The sequence below is a fragment of the Acomys minous genome (genome assembly GCF_964271855.1).
Source record: "Acomys minous genome assembly, chromosome: 14".
NCBI classification, from domain to species: Eukaryota; Metazoa; Chordata; class Mammalia; order Rodentia; family Muridae; genus Acomys; species Acomys minous.
Window position 1 is genome coordinate 99,896,379 of NC_140496.1, and position 17,679 is coordinate 99,914,057.

A 17,679-nucleotide genomic window follows, 5' to 3' on the forward strand; every position below is an offset into this window, starting at 1 on the left:
TATATATTTTTGCCTTGTGCATAAGAGTTTTTATTAAAATTTCTAGGAATTATGTTTAATTCACAGAGTTTTTTCAGCTTTCGTTCAATAAACATGTAAAGAGAGTTGACCAAGGCCAGTTATTACCTTGGAGGGCTGCTCTAGGAGATAGAGGAATACACAAAAGGAATGCCCACCATGATGAGGGCCTATAATTGGGGGTAGGAGCAGAAATATATAAAAAGGAGTCTGAGACAGGAGAGTTACTATGAGTTCAAAGCCAGACTGGACAGCACTCACATGAGCTGTAGTCCAGTCCAGACTGGGTTACAGTGTGAAGTTCAAAAGAAAACCAGCTGTGTGTGTGTGTGTGTGTGTGTGTGTGTGTGTGTGTGTGTGTAAAAACACTGACTTTGCAGGCCTGGCAACCCAAGGCAGTCCCTGGAACCCACAGAGTAGAGGGAAAGAAGCGACACCCAAAAGTTGTTCTTTAACCTGCACATGTACACTACTCCCTCCCTCCCAAATAAAAAATGTAATATTTTTTTAACTGGCTGGGGGTCCTCTGGGGTGGCTTAAGACCTATAATGTATTAATTATGTCCTGAAATTCAAGATGTTTCCCATACTTTAGCTCTATTTGCTTTTATGTTATAAATGGCAGTTGGGCAACGTTTCCAACATCTCAGAAAATCATGGCATTTTGAATGCTGTATCTGTTGCTTATTTTGGATGGCATGCACAGCAAATTTCTATGGTTCTCAGATTTCTGGAAAATTAGCTTAAAGTTGTAGACACTTGTCATTTTCCTGATTTTTTTTTTTAACATGCTGAATTTTGCAGGCCTTTTGGCAGCTGACACTTATTTTTATTTGGCCTTTGCAGGCAGAATATCAGTGGCTCTTAGGTACTGAATGCATGCCTTGTGGCATATGGTCTAACATGGGCTGGGAGCCACTTAAATGTGAATCTTACATATGAAAAGAATTAAAAAAATAAAAACAAAAAATTTCTGGACAAATGGATTGAACTAGAAATGATCATAATGAGTGAGCTAACCCAGAAGCAGAGAGACTCAAATGGGACTTATAACTGGACAAGGGGCATGTCCCATGAAAGTCTTAACTTACTAGGAAAGTGGGACAGAGGTGAGGACATCCTATTGGGATTCTACGTGAGAGAAATATAGGAGATGGGGAAAGAGAAGGATCCAGAGGGTCCTAGAAACCTACAAGAAGAACACTATGATGGGCAGTTCTAGGCCCAGGGGTTCTGCTCAAACTATGGCACCAACCAAGGACAATACGTGCAGTCAGAATCAAACCCCTACCCAGCTCTAGCCAAGGGACAGGACATTCTCCACAGTTAAGTGGAGAGTGGGGACTGACTTTCACACAAACTCTGGTGCCCCATATTTGGCCATATCCCCTTGATGGGGAGGCCTGATGGCACTCAGAGGAAGGATAGCAGACTACCAAGAAGAGACTTGATACCCTAGCATCATATTCAGGGGGAGGAGGTCCCCCTCAGCCACAGTCATAGGAAAGGGGAATGGGGTGAAAGTGGGAGCGAGGGAGGAATGGGAGGATGCACAGGATGGGATAGCAATTGAGATGTAATATGAATGGTTTTATTTTTCAATAATAATAATAATAATAATAATAATAATAATAATAATAAAAAGAAAAAAGAAAAGAGAGCTATGGAGACCAATGGAGCTGACTGTCACTTTGAGCCTTCCTCCAGGAGAGAGACTCAGTATGACATCATATGGAGTGGCTTTGGTCAGGGTTTCTATGTCATTGTTTCTCCTGACGGTGAAGGAGTATTTCTGTTTTGTCAGAGGGGTTTTGTTACCTCCGCGCACTCGGCCCCAGTGGACTTCCTTCTGCGTTTCTGTCAATTCCAGGCACAAACATCCATATGCTTGGCATCCAAAGGGAGATGAGGGCTTTTGTTTCTTCCTCTGGCTATGGGAACTACACAACAGATTTCCTGTTACTGGCTAAACTGGGTCACTTGGAAAAGAGATGGAACTGACATAATTGACTTAGACCGGGAGGTACCTGGAGGGATGTGGTGATAACTAAATGGCACATGCACTGTCAAATCACTTAGAACACCAGCTTGATAAATTTCACATGTAATTGCTAATGGAGCATCTGTGCTATTAAAATCATAAAAGAGCCCACGTTGTAATTGGTTGATGGATAGGTTCCTTAGTTCTGATTGATACAGATTCTAAGTCAAGGAGATGGAGCAATGACAAAGAAGCTGTAGTTCTGTGTCACAGAGCAAAGGCTCCATTCCCTCAGGAGAACACAAAGCAGGACCCTCCATATAGGAAGGAACTGGGCTTTATTAGTGCAGAACTCCAAGGGAAAGAACCTCCATGGTACCAGGATTGTAATCTTATGAAGGATTGAGCAGAAAAGATCATGTGATCCTGGGTATCAGAGTATGGGCGTGGAACTATGTAAATCCTCCATTCTCAGGAAGATTGGTCCTTAGAAATGAGTAAGGAATGAATGATCCCAGCATTGGTGAAATCTGCATGAAATATAGGTATATGAAAATATACAGGGGTTGATAAGTGAGAGGTCTTATTTATCTTCTCATAGAACACCTATCAGCCGGTGACTCACAGCCATAAAGAAACTGTGATGGGTGCAACTCCAAAAATAAAACATAATTATCAGTTAATGTTAGGCCGACACTCACCTCCTTTTCTATCTGGTTTGTGCAGCAGACCTGTTCAGCTCTGAGGACACCCATTCCACTGGGACTTTCAAATTCACTTTTGTTACTCCTATCTTTCTTCCAGCCTCTTGCTTCTGGCTTAAACGCCAGAGTCCTTGACTCTTGAATAACCATCTGGGGTGTTGTCAGTAACCTCAGTGGGAGGAAAACACCATCCCACATTTGTGGCTGCCAAAAGCAGTCTTGAGAGTACAACTCTTAGAATCTAAAACAGGGAATGACCTCATCTTAACCTCTGCCCCTCATATCCCAAATATAGGTATAGAGACGCTGAATATCCTGAGTAATTTTTAGTGCTTCTCACTAGAAATAAATCAGTAAGTGTAGAATCCAAGGGCTCAGTGAAGAAAAAATGCAACAGATACTAATTCTGTGGGAAATGTCTTAAAACATCTTATTCATGTAATGGCTGTTTTTATAAAGATTCATTGAGAGGGAAAATGAACTGTTGATACAACAGTTATATATATTGGGCATTCTATAAATAAGAGGAGTTCCCAGAATAATCAGCAGATAAAATGGCATTTGTTTAACTATGCCTGGTAACTTGAAATATTCAGGGAATAAATGTTTCCAGCTATGCAGGCCACTTTTCCAATACAATGATTCTTTTGTTGATTTATTGGCCCCTGGGGTGAGCTGTTTAGAGTCTGGGATCATCTGAGAAACCTCTTTTGTTACTAAGTTAAGGTAGGATGCCAGCACAGGTTAACAACTAGAGTAAACATTTTGCTTTCTTAACTTAAATGTCACCTCCTCAAAGAGCTCTTGTCTAAATAATGCACTTGCCTTGTTTCTCAAACAAGAAGTGTCCCACACATGAAATTATCATAACAAACGACTATATATGACTTGTGTGGTTTGGTTTTTGTAACTAAAAAATACTATATATGTAATATGTGTGTATGTAAATGTGTATATAAATATGTGTATATATTACGAAGATGGGGCCATATATATTTGTATTAAATTAAAAACTATTCATCTTTGATAACATCACACATGTATAGTGTAATTTGACCACTTTCTGCACCATTGCCCTCCCTCATCACCCCCCCGACACCCACTGAACTCTTTCAAGTTGTACTCCTATTTTCATGCCTTTTTGTTTGTTTCATTTGTTTGGGGACAGTTTGTGACTCACTGAACTTAATTAGGGTGGCTTGCATGAGCATGGGAGGGTTTTTTTGTTTTTTTGTGTGTGTGGTTTTTTGTTTTGTTTTTTTTTTTTACTGTCAGGCACAACTTAAGAGTGTCTACAGCACTGAGGAAAAGGCTCTCTTACCCTCAGCAACCATTAACTGCCAGTAGCTCTGTCAAGGCATGGGGAACTGTGAGCCCCTCCCCCACCCATGCTGGAGCACTGAAGGGCTAAATCTTGTGCAGGTCACCACAGCTGCAGTGAGTCTGTGAGTGCAACAGTCATGTTGTGTTCAGAAGTGTTCACAATACTCCTCCCATCTGTCAGCTCTGACATTCTGTGTTCCTTGAACCACTGCCCACAATCAATCATGATGTCTATCTCTCAATAAACATTCATCATTTATTGAACTGAATGAGTAAAAATAGATTGTGGTGACCCGGGGTACATTTCTGGAGACACACACACACACACACACACACACACACACACACTTTTTTTTCTAACTTTCATTTCTTCGGGCACCTGTTAGATGTATAACAACTTGTTTCAGGCAGTTTTTAATTTGACTGTATTTCAGAGTTATTGATTAAGAAATTTTTGTGCATCCAGGACCCTTGTGTAAGAAATTGGTATCAGCGCAGGACTTCCAAGATCAAGTTCTCAGCACAAAGGAGATTTATTTCCCCCAGAGGGACAAAAGCAGGGAGTAACAGACAAAGATAGGAGATAGAGGACAAGGCAGAGGGGAAGGAAACAAAGGAGTATTTGTCCAGGGCGGGGAGGAGTATTTGTCTTGGATGGACAAAGATGCCTCTGGACAGAGAGAAGACAGACGTGGCACATGGGCAAATGGCAAATGGTGGTTTATAAAGGGGAAAGGGGAAAGCCCCTGTGAGGATAGGTGCTTAGTTTTAACTGGGCGTGTTAATTAGGGAGGCCAAAGGGGACTTTGGACTGCTGGACTTCAGTACTTTGATAGCTAGACCTTGGTGGTCAGCCTCTGGAGGAGAAGTGGCCAAATAAGGGAATAGACCAGGAATGCAATCCAATGGGTTTTAGCAATGGAGGGGGGGGAACGGGGGTGGGGGGGGCACAGGCGGGGGAGGGAGAGCAGCAAGGCCTGCAGGGTCGTAACCAACATGCTCACGCTGACCAGAGTCCCTTCACCCAGAGCATTTCAAATGATTTTCTTGAGACTCTATTAGAAATGTCTTACAAATGGTGTACCATATTCTAAGGAAACAATTTAGAATGAGTCATATAAGTTTCTTTTTGCTTCTAACCAAAGAACTTTCCAAATGCAGACTTAAACTAAAATCTGTTTAAACTCGGGAGTTCCCTGCATTCCTTTTCTATAGCTACACAGTGAATTACCTAAATGTGGGCACATCTGTCTGTTATCTCAGTCTTTGCAGGTCACAGGTTTGAGCATAGCATATCTGTGTTTTGTTTTGTTTTGTTTTGTTTTGTTTTGTTTTGTTTTGTTTTCAAGGTCACACAGGGCTACAGTCAAGGTATTTTCAGCTCTCTCTCTTCTGAACCAGTTCAGACTGTCTGTAGCGCTTAGTTCCCTGTAGTTGTAGAACTAACCTGGATTGGATGCTTGGGTTTGGTTGTTTCCATTTTTCTTTTTGTTTTTGCTGGCTGTTAGCCAGCATTTGTTTTCTCTGCCTAAAGACTAGCCCAGTCTATAGGCAGTCTCACTATGGCTATGAAAGGCTATCTGGTCAACCTTGGGATTTAGAATAACTATGGAAACAAACCTCTGAGCCTATGAAAAAGGTTCTAGGTCCCGATATGTGGACCACACCATCCTCTGTTCTAGGGTTCTAGCATGAATTAACTTTGAGGCAAAACAAAACCCTCTTTTGGTTTTTCTGTGTTTCTCTGTGTAGCCTTGGCTATCCTGGACTCGCTTTGTAGACCAGGCAGCCTTGAACTCACAGCGATCTGCCTGCCTCTGCCTCTGCTTCTACCTCCCCAAGTGCTCGGATTAAAGGTGTACACCACCATGCCTGCCTAAACCCTTCCTTCTGAAGTTGCTTTCATCAGGGATTTTCTTCCAGCAATAGCACAGTAGCTAAAAATAACCTCTTCTTTTTTTAGCTGAGAACATCACAGTGTTATCCTGACCTCTCTCTAATCGTGAAAAGCCCTTTCAAGAGCCCCAGATTAGGTCAGGGCCATGCACGCTAAGCTCCCTCTTGATTAGCGTAAGTCAACTGTTTGGCCACCTAAATCACATCCTCAAAATATCAGTCACGGGAGTAGTAGGCCTGTCCCATATATTAGTCTTTTCCACTCTCAGAGGAAAAGTTAACGCAGGATATTTAAAGACATAAAAAGCAGTTTTAGAGTTGTGCCTGCCTCTTCCCACCATGGCAAAGGCCCTCCTCATTTTTGGAAAGTTACTATACTGTTCTGGAGATGTTTAAAGTGTCTTAGTTTTTTGTTTTGTTTTGTTTTTGTTTGTTTGCTCTTTGTTTTGTTTTGGGGGAGTATACCTGTTTGTTCATTTTCTTTTGTAACTTCATTGCCTTTAAAATACATTGTTGATCACTTACTTAAAAAAAAATTGCACAAATAACTACTTATAATTTAGTGAGTGAAGGAGTAGCGGACAAGCTCCCCAGACGCACTAGCTTCAGTTGGTGCTGTGCTTAGCAAAGCAAAATTCAAAGTTCAGGATCTTTAAACACCAACCCTAGGTTTTGGCCACTGTCATTTGGCCTTCAGGGTGCCTGAGTCCACCTTCTTATTCAAGTAAATGATAGCAAAGACACCCCGTTTCTGGTGTGCTTAGGGCCTCCCCATGCTCGGCACTCTGATTTCCCTTTGGCTGCATAGGAATTGATGTCCTGATGACTTTTTGTTAGTGACACAAGCTTCAGCGTACCCCAGAGGTTTCTGCCTGAGCTCTCTTGCTTACTTGATATGAGACTTCATCAGGCTGTCTTCTCCACTCAGTTTCCTCACGAGAAAAACAGGAAAAATGCAAGGACATGCTTCATCCGATCGTAAGCACCTTCTGAATTAAGCGCGTGTTCTTGTTAGGGCGCCAGGCATATAGGATGATCATATGTGTGTTTGCAATTGAAGACGATCCCAGTCTGGCTTCAATTAGAACTGAAATATGATTTTTTTTTATTAAACCACTCTTTGATCTTTTGTTTTAATAATTTTGGTTAGCTTTAGTAATTTAATGAACACATGTGGAAAATCCAAGAAATCAACCACTGAACAAATCCAAGGCATCCCAAGACCGAAGGGTGGTGGTTAATATGTGGGTTGCCCTCAGTCAGTGTTTCCTGGGGTGGTTTGTACATTCCACGCCTATTACTTTGTGCCCTCGATCACTCTGTAACCTGACATCCTACTGCTCAAGTACACAGAAACTCCCATTTATCTCTGGTACGGAGACCATTGCAGAATCTAAAGAACCCTTGGCATATGGTCTCATAACGCCAAGTTCACTTAAATGTACAGAATTCAAGAGACTCTCTGTTCAGATGCTAGCATGGCCTATACTGACTCGAGGGACACCGGCCTCACAGTGTAGTGAATGTGCAATGGGAATAGGCTCACAAGAGTCAATCAGCCTCCCTCAGCCTCAGTTTACTCACGTGTCAAATGGGCATCCTAACACCCTAATTCACTTTCAGAATAATTGCAAACACCACAAAATAATCCCCCCCCTTTTTTTGTCACTGTATATGTATACTCACAAGTTGAATCTGTCCCACTAAAACTTTACATTTCAAAGCATGGGCTTTGGTAGTGGTGCGGGAACTCTGTAGTCTGATAAAAGTAAGTTGCTGTTCACTCAGTGTTTGTTGGTATTCACTCAAAGACGTTGATTACATGAGAAAGTGTCTAGGAAACATGACACAGATAAAAAGCACTGACGTAACAGTAGCCGAATGTACCAGACCAAGTGGCCACAAATGTGCTGATTATCAAAGAATACTAATGTAGCATAAAGAAAGGACAGTGTGGCTTCTCAGAGGCTGCCATGCATGACATAGTGTGGCTTTGGTGCATCAGCAGGCTCCCAGCCAACGGTGCCCTGACGCACTAAAGGCCTGACAGAAGCTTCCCAGTAGCTTCCTCAGCAGTGCTCTCATGTCACACTTCACTTCCAAAGGCACAGCAGAAATCAGCAACAAGGGAGGAAAGAAAACCATTTCACTAACTAACGAATGATGGGGGCACCACTGACCTCATTGGCCAGTGTGACAGCATCCTGTTAAAAACTCTTCAACATGACTCCTGCAGAGACTTGGGAAATTGAGTGAATGTTGAAAACAGTGGTGTTACCAGGTTTCCACTGCATAACAAATGCTTGAGATGATCAACTTGTAAAGAGAAAAGGTCATTCGGGATCCCAGGTTCTGGGGTTATGGTCCAGGAACACTGGGTCTTCACCAGGGCAGCACAGCATTGGCAGGAGTGTGTGCTGATCAGACGTCTCATTCCATGCCTGGGATGTGAAACAGAGAAGCAAGGGTGGACTGAGGTGCACACTCCAGAGTGATCGGAAGCCCACTAAGCCCAACCTCATAAGCATTCCACTCCCTCCCAGAAGAACCCCAATCCAGGAACCATGGGCCTTTGCAGGCCATTCTGAATCCAAAGCATAAGAAACAAGTGAAGTTGCTGGTGACAGCGCGTGGCAGAACTGAGGGCGGGGTAGACATGCCACCTACAGCCAGGTCAGCTGGTCTCACAATCACGCCATCTGGAAGTCCATCAGACAGACGTAGGTGAAGGAGAAGGCGGCTGGGCAGACAGGCTGATGGGTATTCTGTCTGAGACTGCAGCACAGAGGTGTCCATCAGGCCCCTGAAGCCCGTTCATAACGTCCAGAATAAAGGTGTGAAACCTTCTGCATGGTGTTGCTGAGAATTCTCAATAGAAATCAGCTGTGGAAAGAGTCTGCGGGAAAACACTGAAGCTCAGTAGAACCCAGGCCATCAACTGTGGGACTCTGGGAACCTTTTTCAATGCAGCTTCCCAGGACAATGCTATGAGGATTTATGTTTAATTTGCTTTTACTTCATATTTGAAACATTTGTGGGAGGGGTTTGATTTTGTTTATATTAAGAAAAAGGGGAGTTTGCTCTTAAAAGGTTTTGTATAAAGTCTGTATTTGTATCTCTCTTCTTCCTTTTGAAATATAATCAGAAACAAAAGCAATAAATAAGTCACTTTAGAGTAAAATAACAATGTCATACACTGGGTTGCGAGCTCACTGTGCCAGGCAGTGAGCTAGGTGCTTCCAATGGGTGGTCCCGTTTGTGAATCACATTATGACCATGACAGAGAAAACATTTCCCCCTTTTCCCCTTTAAGGATCAGGAAACCACAAGTCGTTTCAGTCCTCCATTGCTTATTCAATCTGGGACCCCAGAGGCTTGAAGAGACACAATAAGATGGTGATGTCAAGGTGACAGGAGAAATGGGGGAACAGAGCGCGAGCCACGCAAGAAGGAAGGAGAGGAGGATGAGAAAGTTAAGCAAGGAAGCCAGGCACTGAGAAAGAAAAGGAACTCTACAGGCTAGTGTGGCAGTGTGCTCATAGCCTACTCAGCCTGTTGTCACGGCTAATGCCCTTTTGTGGGACTGTGCAATGACAGGGTTTGTAATCACATAGGTGACAAGCTTGGGGATATGGGGGTGGGAGTCGGGGGCATGCTGTGAGGGGTTGGCTGACTGGTTAGCTGAAGTGGGCAGATCATTCCCTGGGTCTGAACCAGGGCTGTATGAAGGTAAGAGGTCAACAGCACCAGCATTGCCGTGCCCTGCTGCTAGGAAGTCCCCTCAGGGTGGCCTGGAACCTCCAACAGTGAGCCAGAACAAGCCTTTGCTCCCTTAAGCTGCTTCCAGAGGGATGTTTCATCAGAGAATCAGGCAAAGGCTGCTGAGGAGACTCTTGTTCTCTTAAGTTGTTTTTGTGGGTAGTGTTGGTGTTTTGTTGCCTTAGCTTGTTTTTGTGGGTAGTGGTTGGTTGGTTTTGGCATTGGGTCTCTTTTTTGTTGGTTGGTTGGTTGGTTGGTTGGTTGGTCAGTTGGTTGGTTGGTTGGTTGGTTGGTTGGCTGGGTTTTAGTCAGGGGAATCCTTCTGTGTAACCCCCACTGACCTAGAACTTCACAGGTATCTTTAGACTGCCCTCAAAACGCACTACCCTCCTGTCCCATCAGCCTGGCTCTGCCTGTGGAGTGCTAGGACGAAAGGCAAAAGGCATGGTGCCCAACCTTCAACGCTTGTTTGCGTCCTGTGGGGCATCTTACCAGACAGGCCCACCTCTCTCTTGGTGCTGTTTCCGTCTAAGGTTAGTTCAAAGGACAGAGTATAAGAAACATGCCTCATCACGACAGCTTCTGAAGCTGGGAGGAAGTAAAATCAGCAAGATTTTAACATGAATGTGCCCTCACTCTGAGTTGGCTTGTGGGAAAGAATGCTGATTTGCAGCATAAGTGTCTGTTGCCATGGGGACACAGGCTGGTATTTCACCTGTCTGATATTTATTGGGCAAGTATAGTTCTCTGTGTTTTTAATGGGCTTCACATGAGTCTAGTGGTCAGAGGGAGCTTAAGAAGTTGGTGGCAGTATAGATAAGAAACCCACTTTAAAGATGTGCACACTGAGGCCCAGAATACCCAGGGGCCAGACAGGCCTTTAGAATAGAGTTGGACCATAAGCTAAGGTTTCTCTGATTTCTCTTTTTCATTTCTGATCTTGTGTGCCAGCAAAGTCCGTTCATGCCAGTGTTCAGCTCAGTAAGTTTGTTTTGATGGTTTCTCTTGGGAATGTAGAGTTCCACTGCAGACTTGGTGTCTCTGTGAGAAGTGACACATTGGTTGCTTTGACTTTTCCCTGCCTCTTGAATGTAAATGTAAGTCCACATTAGCCATATTTGTGTAACCACGCAACAAGCAGATCTGTGAAGGCTACTGGTTGGATCTATTCCTGTAAAGGTACCCTCTGTCATTACACTTAATGTCCTAACAACCCCGATAGCTGGCTTGCTCTGGGCTGGTGTGTCAAGGCTGTGCTAGGCCTATTGTGGGAGACTTTGCGTGATTCCTTGGAGATCTGTATCACGAGTGGACAGCCAGCACTGTTCCGCTCTCTCAGTGGACGGCCTGCAGGGCTCAGTTCTTCTGTTTTGTTAGACATCTCCCTGGAGTTAGCACCCCCAACTTGATGCTGCACAGCCCTGCACCTCTCAAAACTGCCTACTTTATACTTAAAATTCTCTGAAGTCTTATTCGTACATTGACTCTGAAAGTAATCTAGTACCACCTGCATGTATGATGCAGGCCTGTCCAAGCGACTGGTGATACAACAGCAACAGAAAATTCAGGTTTAATGTAATGCCGGTATACCTGGTTTCACGTTTAAGAAACCACAATATTTTATCCTCTAAAATAATTTTCCCTTTAGATTTATTTTATTATCTATTATCCAGCAACTTCTTAACCCTACACGTGCACTCAGAGTTTCCAAAGCAGAATGTGTGTGTGTGTGTGTGTGTGTGTGTGTGTGTGTGTGTGTGTGTGTGTGTGTGCTGCATGCGCGCATGCTCGCACTTGGGTTCAGGATCTCCCGATTCTTGGTAAATGTTGTTTTGGTCCTGTTGTATGATATGACAGTTCCTCTTCCTGTTAAAAGAAGTCACTGGGTGTATTTACTATATAAAGACCTTTTTACCCGTGGAAATAATTTTTATTGTTCTGAGTCACTCTGGTGTGTGGAAATGTAACATGAGTTCCCGGACAAGGATGAGGTGATGTGTTTATTTTACTTTATCCCCTCTCTAATGTTTTCGAATGCATGAATGTCAGTATTGTCAAAGCATTTCCATTAGTTTAGAAGCAACGTCTGTAGTGATATCTTTTCAGAGACAGTCTGCCCTGTGTATTGAGCATCTTGGCAGAAATGCCTGTTCTGCCTAGTGTGATGTGACCTCTTGTTTTTCCCGTAGCCCTGTTCATCTCTTCTTATAGATGCTTACTATTTTAAAGATCGTGCAGATCTTAGAAAATATGAAAGATGCTTTTGTGGAGCTGCTGGAAAGATGTGAATTACGTTGTAAGCTTTCGAGGGCACACTTTTAATCCCGGTACTACGAGGGTCATAAGTTCAAAGCCAGCCTGGGTTATCTAGTAACATGCTGTCTCAAAATAAAATAATTTTAAAAGTTAAAAATAAAGTAAGCCTCAGTAGTAACATTTTCTAATTCAGCCCAGAGTGTCCCCATGAGGGACAAGCCCAGACCCAAGGTCCTGACTGTTCTTCAGTTTGATGACTACTGAATTCGCCACTAATCTCTAGGGAGCTAAGTTTGAAAACACACCCGAATATAAATGTTAACAACAGAACAGATGAGAAGCCTTGGGCAGATGGTATTATAGAAAATATTCTTCAAAGAAGCCAGTGAGTCTCCTCCATCTTGACTGAAATAATGAGTTGTCATCACTGTTCCATTAATACTCCCAGGTCATGATTTTGACCATCTCATTTGGGCTTAAAATTATTTCTTGCACTTTGTTGCAAGGACAGGAGAACTGGGTGATAGGTCTCCTGCCTTCTTGGCCTCTCAGTGTTCTAACTGTCCAGCCTCCAACAGAGCCCTAACTAGTTAACCTTCTGAGGCAAGAAAAGACTACAATATTGAGCCACCCTTCCATGAGAACAGAGGTTCTCAACCTGTGGGTCATGACCCTTTTTTGGGGGAGAAAGGATCAACTAACTCTTTCTCAGGGATCACATATCAGATATCCTGTGTAGCAGATATTTACATTATGATGATTAAAATTAGCAAAATTACGGTTCTGAAATAGCAACAAAAATAATTTTGTGGTTGTGGATCACCACAACATGAGGAACTTCATTAAAGTCTACAGGTCACAGCATCAGGAAGGTTGAGAACCACTGTTCTAGGAGAAAGACTAAACAAATATGGTTCTATTTTTTGAAACAGGGTATCATTCTATAGACCAGGCTGGCCTTGAACTCACAGCAGTGCAGCACCCCCACCACCACCACCACCACCACCACCACCACCACCACCACCACCACGTAGCCTCCTAGGTGCTGGGATTACAAGCAGGAGCCACCATACCCAAATCTTTTGTTGTTGTTGTTGTTGTTGTTGTTTTTCCAGACAGGGTTTCTCTGTGTAGCCTTGACTATCCTAGACTCGCTTTGTAGACCAGGCTGGCCTTGAACTCACAGCGATCCGCCTGCCTCTGCCTCCCGAGTGCTGGGATAAAGGCGTGCGCCACCACGCCCGGCTCACACCCAACTGTTTAAAGAAGTACTTTCTAGCAAATAATCTCACCTCTTAGGAATGATCATGACTTATTCTGCTATCTATTGTATATCTCAGCGACATGCACTCCTATACCCACAAGAGCATTGTGTGCTTTCGGGGAGCATTGGGGGTGGGCATGGGGGTAGGCGTTGGGGGGCTGTCTACATCCAGGGATGTGATTCAGCCCTGAGAAGTTGTGCAGAGCTGGTTTTGCACTGGGAAGTGGTCGACATTAACACAAATTGTTTTATTCTCAACAGGTTGACATGATGAAAGAGACTTTGGAAAAACTTCAGCTCAACATTGTGGAGATGAAAGATGAAAATGCAACCCTGGACGGCGGGGATGTCTTGTTCACAGGTATGCACACATGGGTACCGTAGGTGGCAAGGATGTCTTGTTCACAGGTATGCACACATGGGTACCCTAGGTGGCAAGGACGTCTTGTTCACAGGTATGCACACATGGGTACCCTAGGTGGCAAGGATGTCTTGTTCACAGGTATGCACACATGGGTACCCTAGGTGGCAAGGACGTCTTGTTCACAGGTATGCACACATGGGTACCCTAGATGGCAAGGACGTCTTGTTCACAGGTATGCACACATGGGTACCCAGGACGGCGGGGATGTATTGTTCACAGGTACGCACACATGGGTACCCAGAATGGCAGGGATATATTGTTCACGGTATGCACACACAGGTGTTCTCCTCTAATAACTGACTCATGCTGGCTTGTTTCCTTAACATGTTTCTTTAGTCGTCGGATTGATACACGCCAAGCACAGGGATCTAAAGAGTTTCAGAAAATCCCAGTGAGGAAGAAAGAGTGGCCTTCCATTCGGACATAGTCACTGTAACATTTCCGTATATTTCACGTTGACATATGTTACCTTGCAGTGCAGCTCTTTTCTACCAGAGTGCTCATGTGCATGATTTGTTACTCTTTACAGGGATGTTATTGATATGTAACATGTTTTCCTATAGCTGGGTTTATATATTGCATAATATTTCCCTTGTATACTGGGTTGGGGCTAAAAGGTTCTTAATTCAAAAGGAGCATCATTTATAAATAATTTCTTTCCAGATGGCAAGATGAAGTCAAATAAATTTCTATGCAAATTGATTTGGCTTTTTGCCAGCATAACTCATTGAAATACAAATGCTAATATTATTGTTGGTGCAACCAGAATCCTTATATGGTGACTACTACAGACACAATAATTATAGCATTTGACCTTTCCACTTCTTCATGCTGATGGATTATTCCATGAAGTCTCCATTCTTGGACTCATTCTAGTTCTAATGAAAAGCATGATAGTTACTTGAATTTTAATTTATGAGATTTTTGTCTGCCCCTCAATGTCAAGGAATTTCACCAGTGTAGTCCAAATACAGACGCTGCTCCTGGAGAACCAGAGAAAGTAGCCCCGTATGGCCCACTAAGAGCGCCGAACTTCTTGGGAGGAAGTCTGAGAGTCTAACTGACACATCCCGCACATATAGCCCAAGTATGGCCACCTTTGTTATATAGGAAATGCCTTGCTTTAGTAACATTAAGATTTAGCGAATGTCCCTGGAGAAGGAGGACTGGGAGAAGGAGGAGGAGGTGGTGGCAGCTTTAATCTGGGACATTTTAGTGTCTTCTGGCTTGGTGTCCTACACCTGTGGCTGGAGCTATTGTATTGCCCATCCCAAGGAGTGATGTTCAAACTATGGCTTTTGTGAATAGCATCCAGAGATGCTGTGTGTTGTGCAGCCCAGTGGGGCTGTCTGACACAGGGTAGGGCCCTGCCTCTATAGAGTTTGGGGTGCATGTACATTGAACCCTTAGAACGTAGAACGAGGGGTGTCAAGGGAACTGACCATGCATTGGTAGCTCTGCTTGTGCCTGAGCCAACTCAGCCATTCTCTGAATCTCCACAATAGGATCCTTGCAGAACAGGCTTGGCGCCTCCCGTGGATGCTACTTTCACTCTTTTTGACAGACTAGTGTGGCAGCCTGTTTCCTCTTAGAACATGGGCTTCTGTAGAAAACTAGATGCAAATCATTTCCTTACAATGCAGCACTTACATAGTGACGTGGTTTATGGAGACCAGGTTCAAATGTCCTTCAAAACACTGCAGACACAAGGCAGTGTGTTTACAGTGAGTTAATGATCTGAGCAGTTCATGTACTCTTAACACCTGGCGCTCCCCTCAGTGTGGCCACACCATACACCAGGCACCTCTCTTCCTTTGGTCAGCGTTTTTTCTACAGCATGCCAAGCCTGCTGGCTTTGCCTCACTGCACACGGAGTCTTACCCCCATCCTGTCTGAGCCTTTCTTTGCTCACTCAGTAAGTTCATATCTTAAGGCTTATTTTGTTCAAAAACTGAGATAAGGGACTCTGGGTTTGACTCAGTGAGTGAAGCACCTGCCGCTCAAAGGTGAGAGTCTGAGCTCTAGTCCCCAGAACCCACATAACGCCGGCAACAGAGGCACACACCTGTAGTCCCAGGGCGTCTGCAGTGAGGCGGGGGCTTTGCTCGCCTGGCTCCCACACCTGTGACCAAGAGGCAGCCCCTGCCTTATTCAAGGTGGATAGATAGTTCAAGGACCATCACCTGAGGTTGTCCTCTGACCCCTACACTTGCGCCCCTGTTATCTCTCCCATCTCTCCCTCCATCTCTTCTTTGATAAAATTAGGGCCGGGTGTGGTGGCGCATGCCTTTACTCCCAGCACTCTGAAGGCAGAGGCAGGCGGACTGTTGTGAGTTCGAGGTCAGCCTGGTCTACAAAGTGAGCCTAGGACAGCCAAGCCTACACAGAGAAACCCTGTCTCAAAAAACCAAACCAAAACAAAACAAAACCAAAGCAAAACAAAAACCATAAAATTTGCCATCTTCCCCATTTGTAAGTGTGAAATTCATGAATCGTAAGTTAGATTCCCAATATATGCAAGCTTGTCGCTCAGTTTTTAGGTGAGACAGAGCTGCGTGTGTTCTGTGTGCCCCCTGCTCTCCATGACGCAAAACTGTGTTAATAATTTATCAGGAAATGGACAGAAGGAGAGCTACTTTCCAATTCCACTTCCTGCTGGGAAATCTGTCAGTCACACAAGCAGTTACTGGCCAAAAAAAAAAAAAAAAAAAAAAAAAAGTTGTTTCCATCTCATTTCCCTCAGATAGATAACATCAATTTACCCTTTTATTTATTTATTTTTGTGAAATATAGACTTCATATAACTGAGTTGAAAATGTTTTCAGGCTGTTTAAAAAACTAGTAATAAAATAATCACAGCCACCCCTGGCTTTTAAAGCGGAGCCCTGCCAGGACCAGAGAGACCCCATGTGGTCCCAGTCTCGTCCCACTCCCAGGCCCAGGAAACCATGCTCTTTACTGCTTTGTGGGTCGCTTGCTGATCTTTCTTTGAAGTTTGTCTCAGCATATGTATTTCTAAATTATGTGGTATCTATAGGTTTCTATTGCTGTAGTATCCACTCTATGACTTCGTGCATGACTTTTGTACTTTTGACCTACGTTGACAGATGTAACCGTAGCAGTTGTCTATGCTGAGCAGTGTTGTGTGGAATATACCACCGAATGTGTATTCATTTTGCTGATGGTGTGTGGTGTGAATGCTTCTTGGATTGGTCTTTTATCACCTCTAACACTGTTATGCCTGTTCCTGTGTGTGTCTTCTGGGCTCATGTGTAAGAGATACTCTAAGGCTAACACTTGAATGCTGGGTTATAGGACAAACTCTTTTCCTTCTTCAGTATGATGAGTACATGATTTTCCTTCTTCGTTTCAACTTTCTGATACTTGATCAGTCTTGCTTATCAGGGATAAAAATCAACCTATCGTTATTCACTTTTTATATAGTGTGGGATTTAGTTTGCTAATATATTAGTTTCCATGGCCTATACTTTTTCTCTCTTGTTTTCCTCATCTGGTTTTGATAAAACTGTTTTGTTACCTTCTATTAATAACAGAAATTTATACCCCGTTGTTAATTAATAATTATTAATCGAAAATTAATAAATAAATATCAGTAAATAGTATTCCTTCTATTTTATTAATTTAATGTGTGGATACATTAACTATTATTAATAAATCACTAATGATGATTGATAGCACATTAAGGGGTGCTTGATATTTTTCTATTCTTCAGAATCAGTACAATTTATATTGCATGTTCCTTCAGCTTAGTACAGCAAATGCACAAACAGTTCCTGGCACTTTCTTAGTGGGGAGATTTTAGCCTGACTCAGTAACTCTAATGATTATACACCTACTTAGGCTTTCCTAGGCCCACACTGGTGAGTCCCATTTTCTGACCTTACCTCTTTTACCTCAGTTTTCAAGATGTTGGTTATAAAGATCATTCTGGTGTCTCTTCAGACTTCGTATCAGCTGTAGCTAGACTCCCTTCTCATTTACACGCTGTGCCTGCCTGCCCTCCTCAGTGCCCTCCCAACCCAGAAGTTTGTCAA

At 43.4% G+C, this 17,679-nt stretch overlaps 1 protein-coding gene across 1 annotated transcript in view; it reads left to right on the top strand.

The window, feature by feature from the left end:
- Window positions 1-17,679, top strand: part of DDAH1 (dimethylarginine dimethylaminohydrolase 1) — a 136,011-nt gene that overhangs the window by 81,672 nt on the left and 36,660 nt on the right. Inside the window, exon 2 of the mRNA XM_084755466.1 lies at window positions 13,462-13,561. Within this exon, the coding sequence (XP_084611592.1) occupies window positions 13,462-13,561 (100 nt within the window). The remainder of the gene's footprint in view (window positions 1-13,461; window positions 13,562-17,679) is intronic.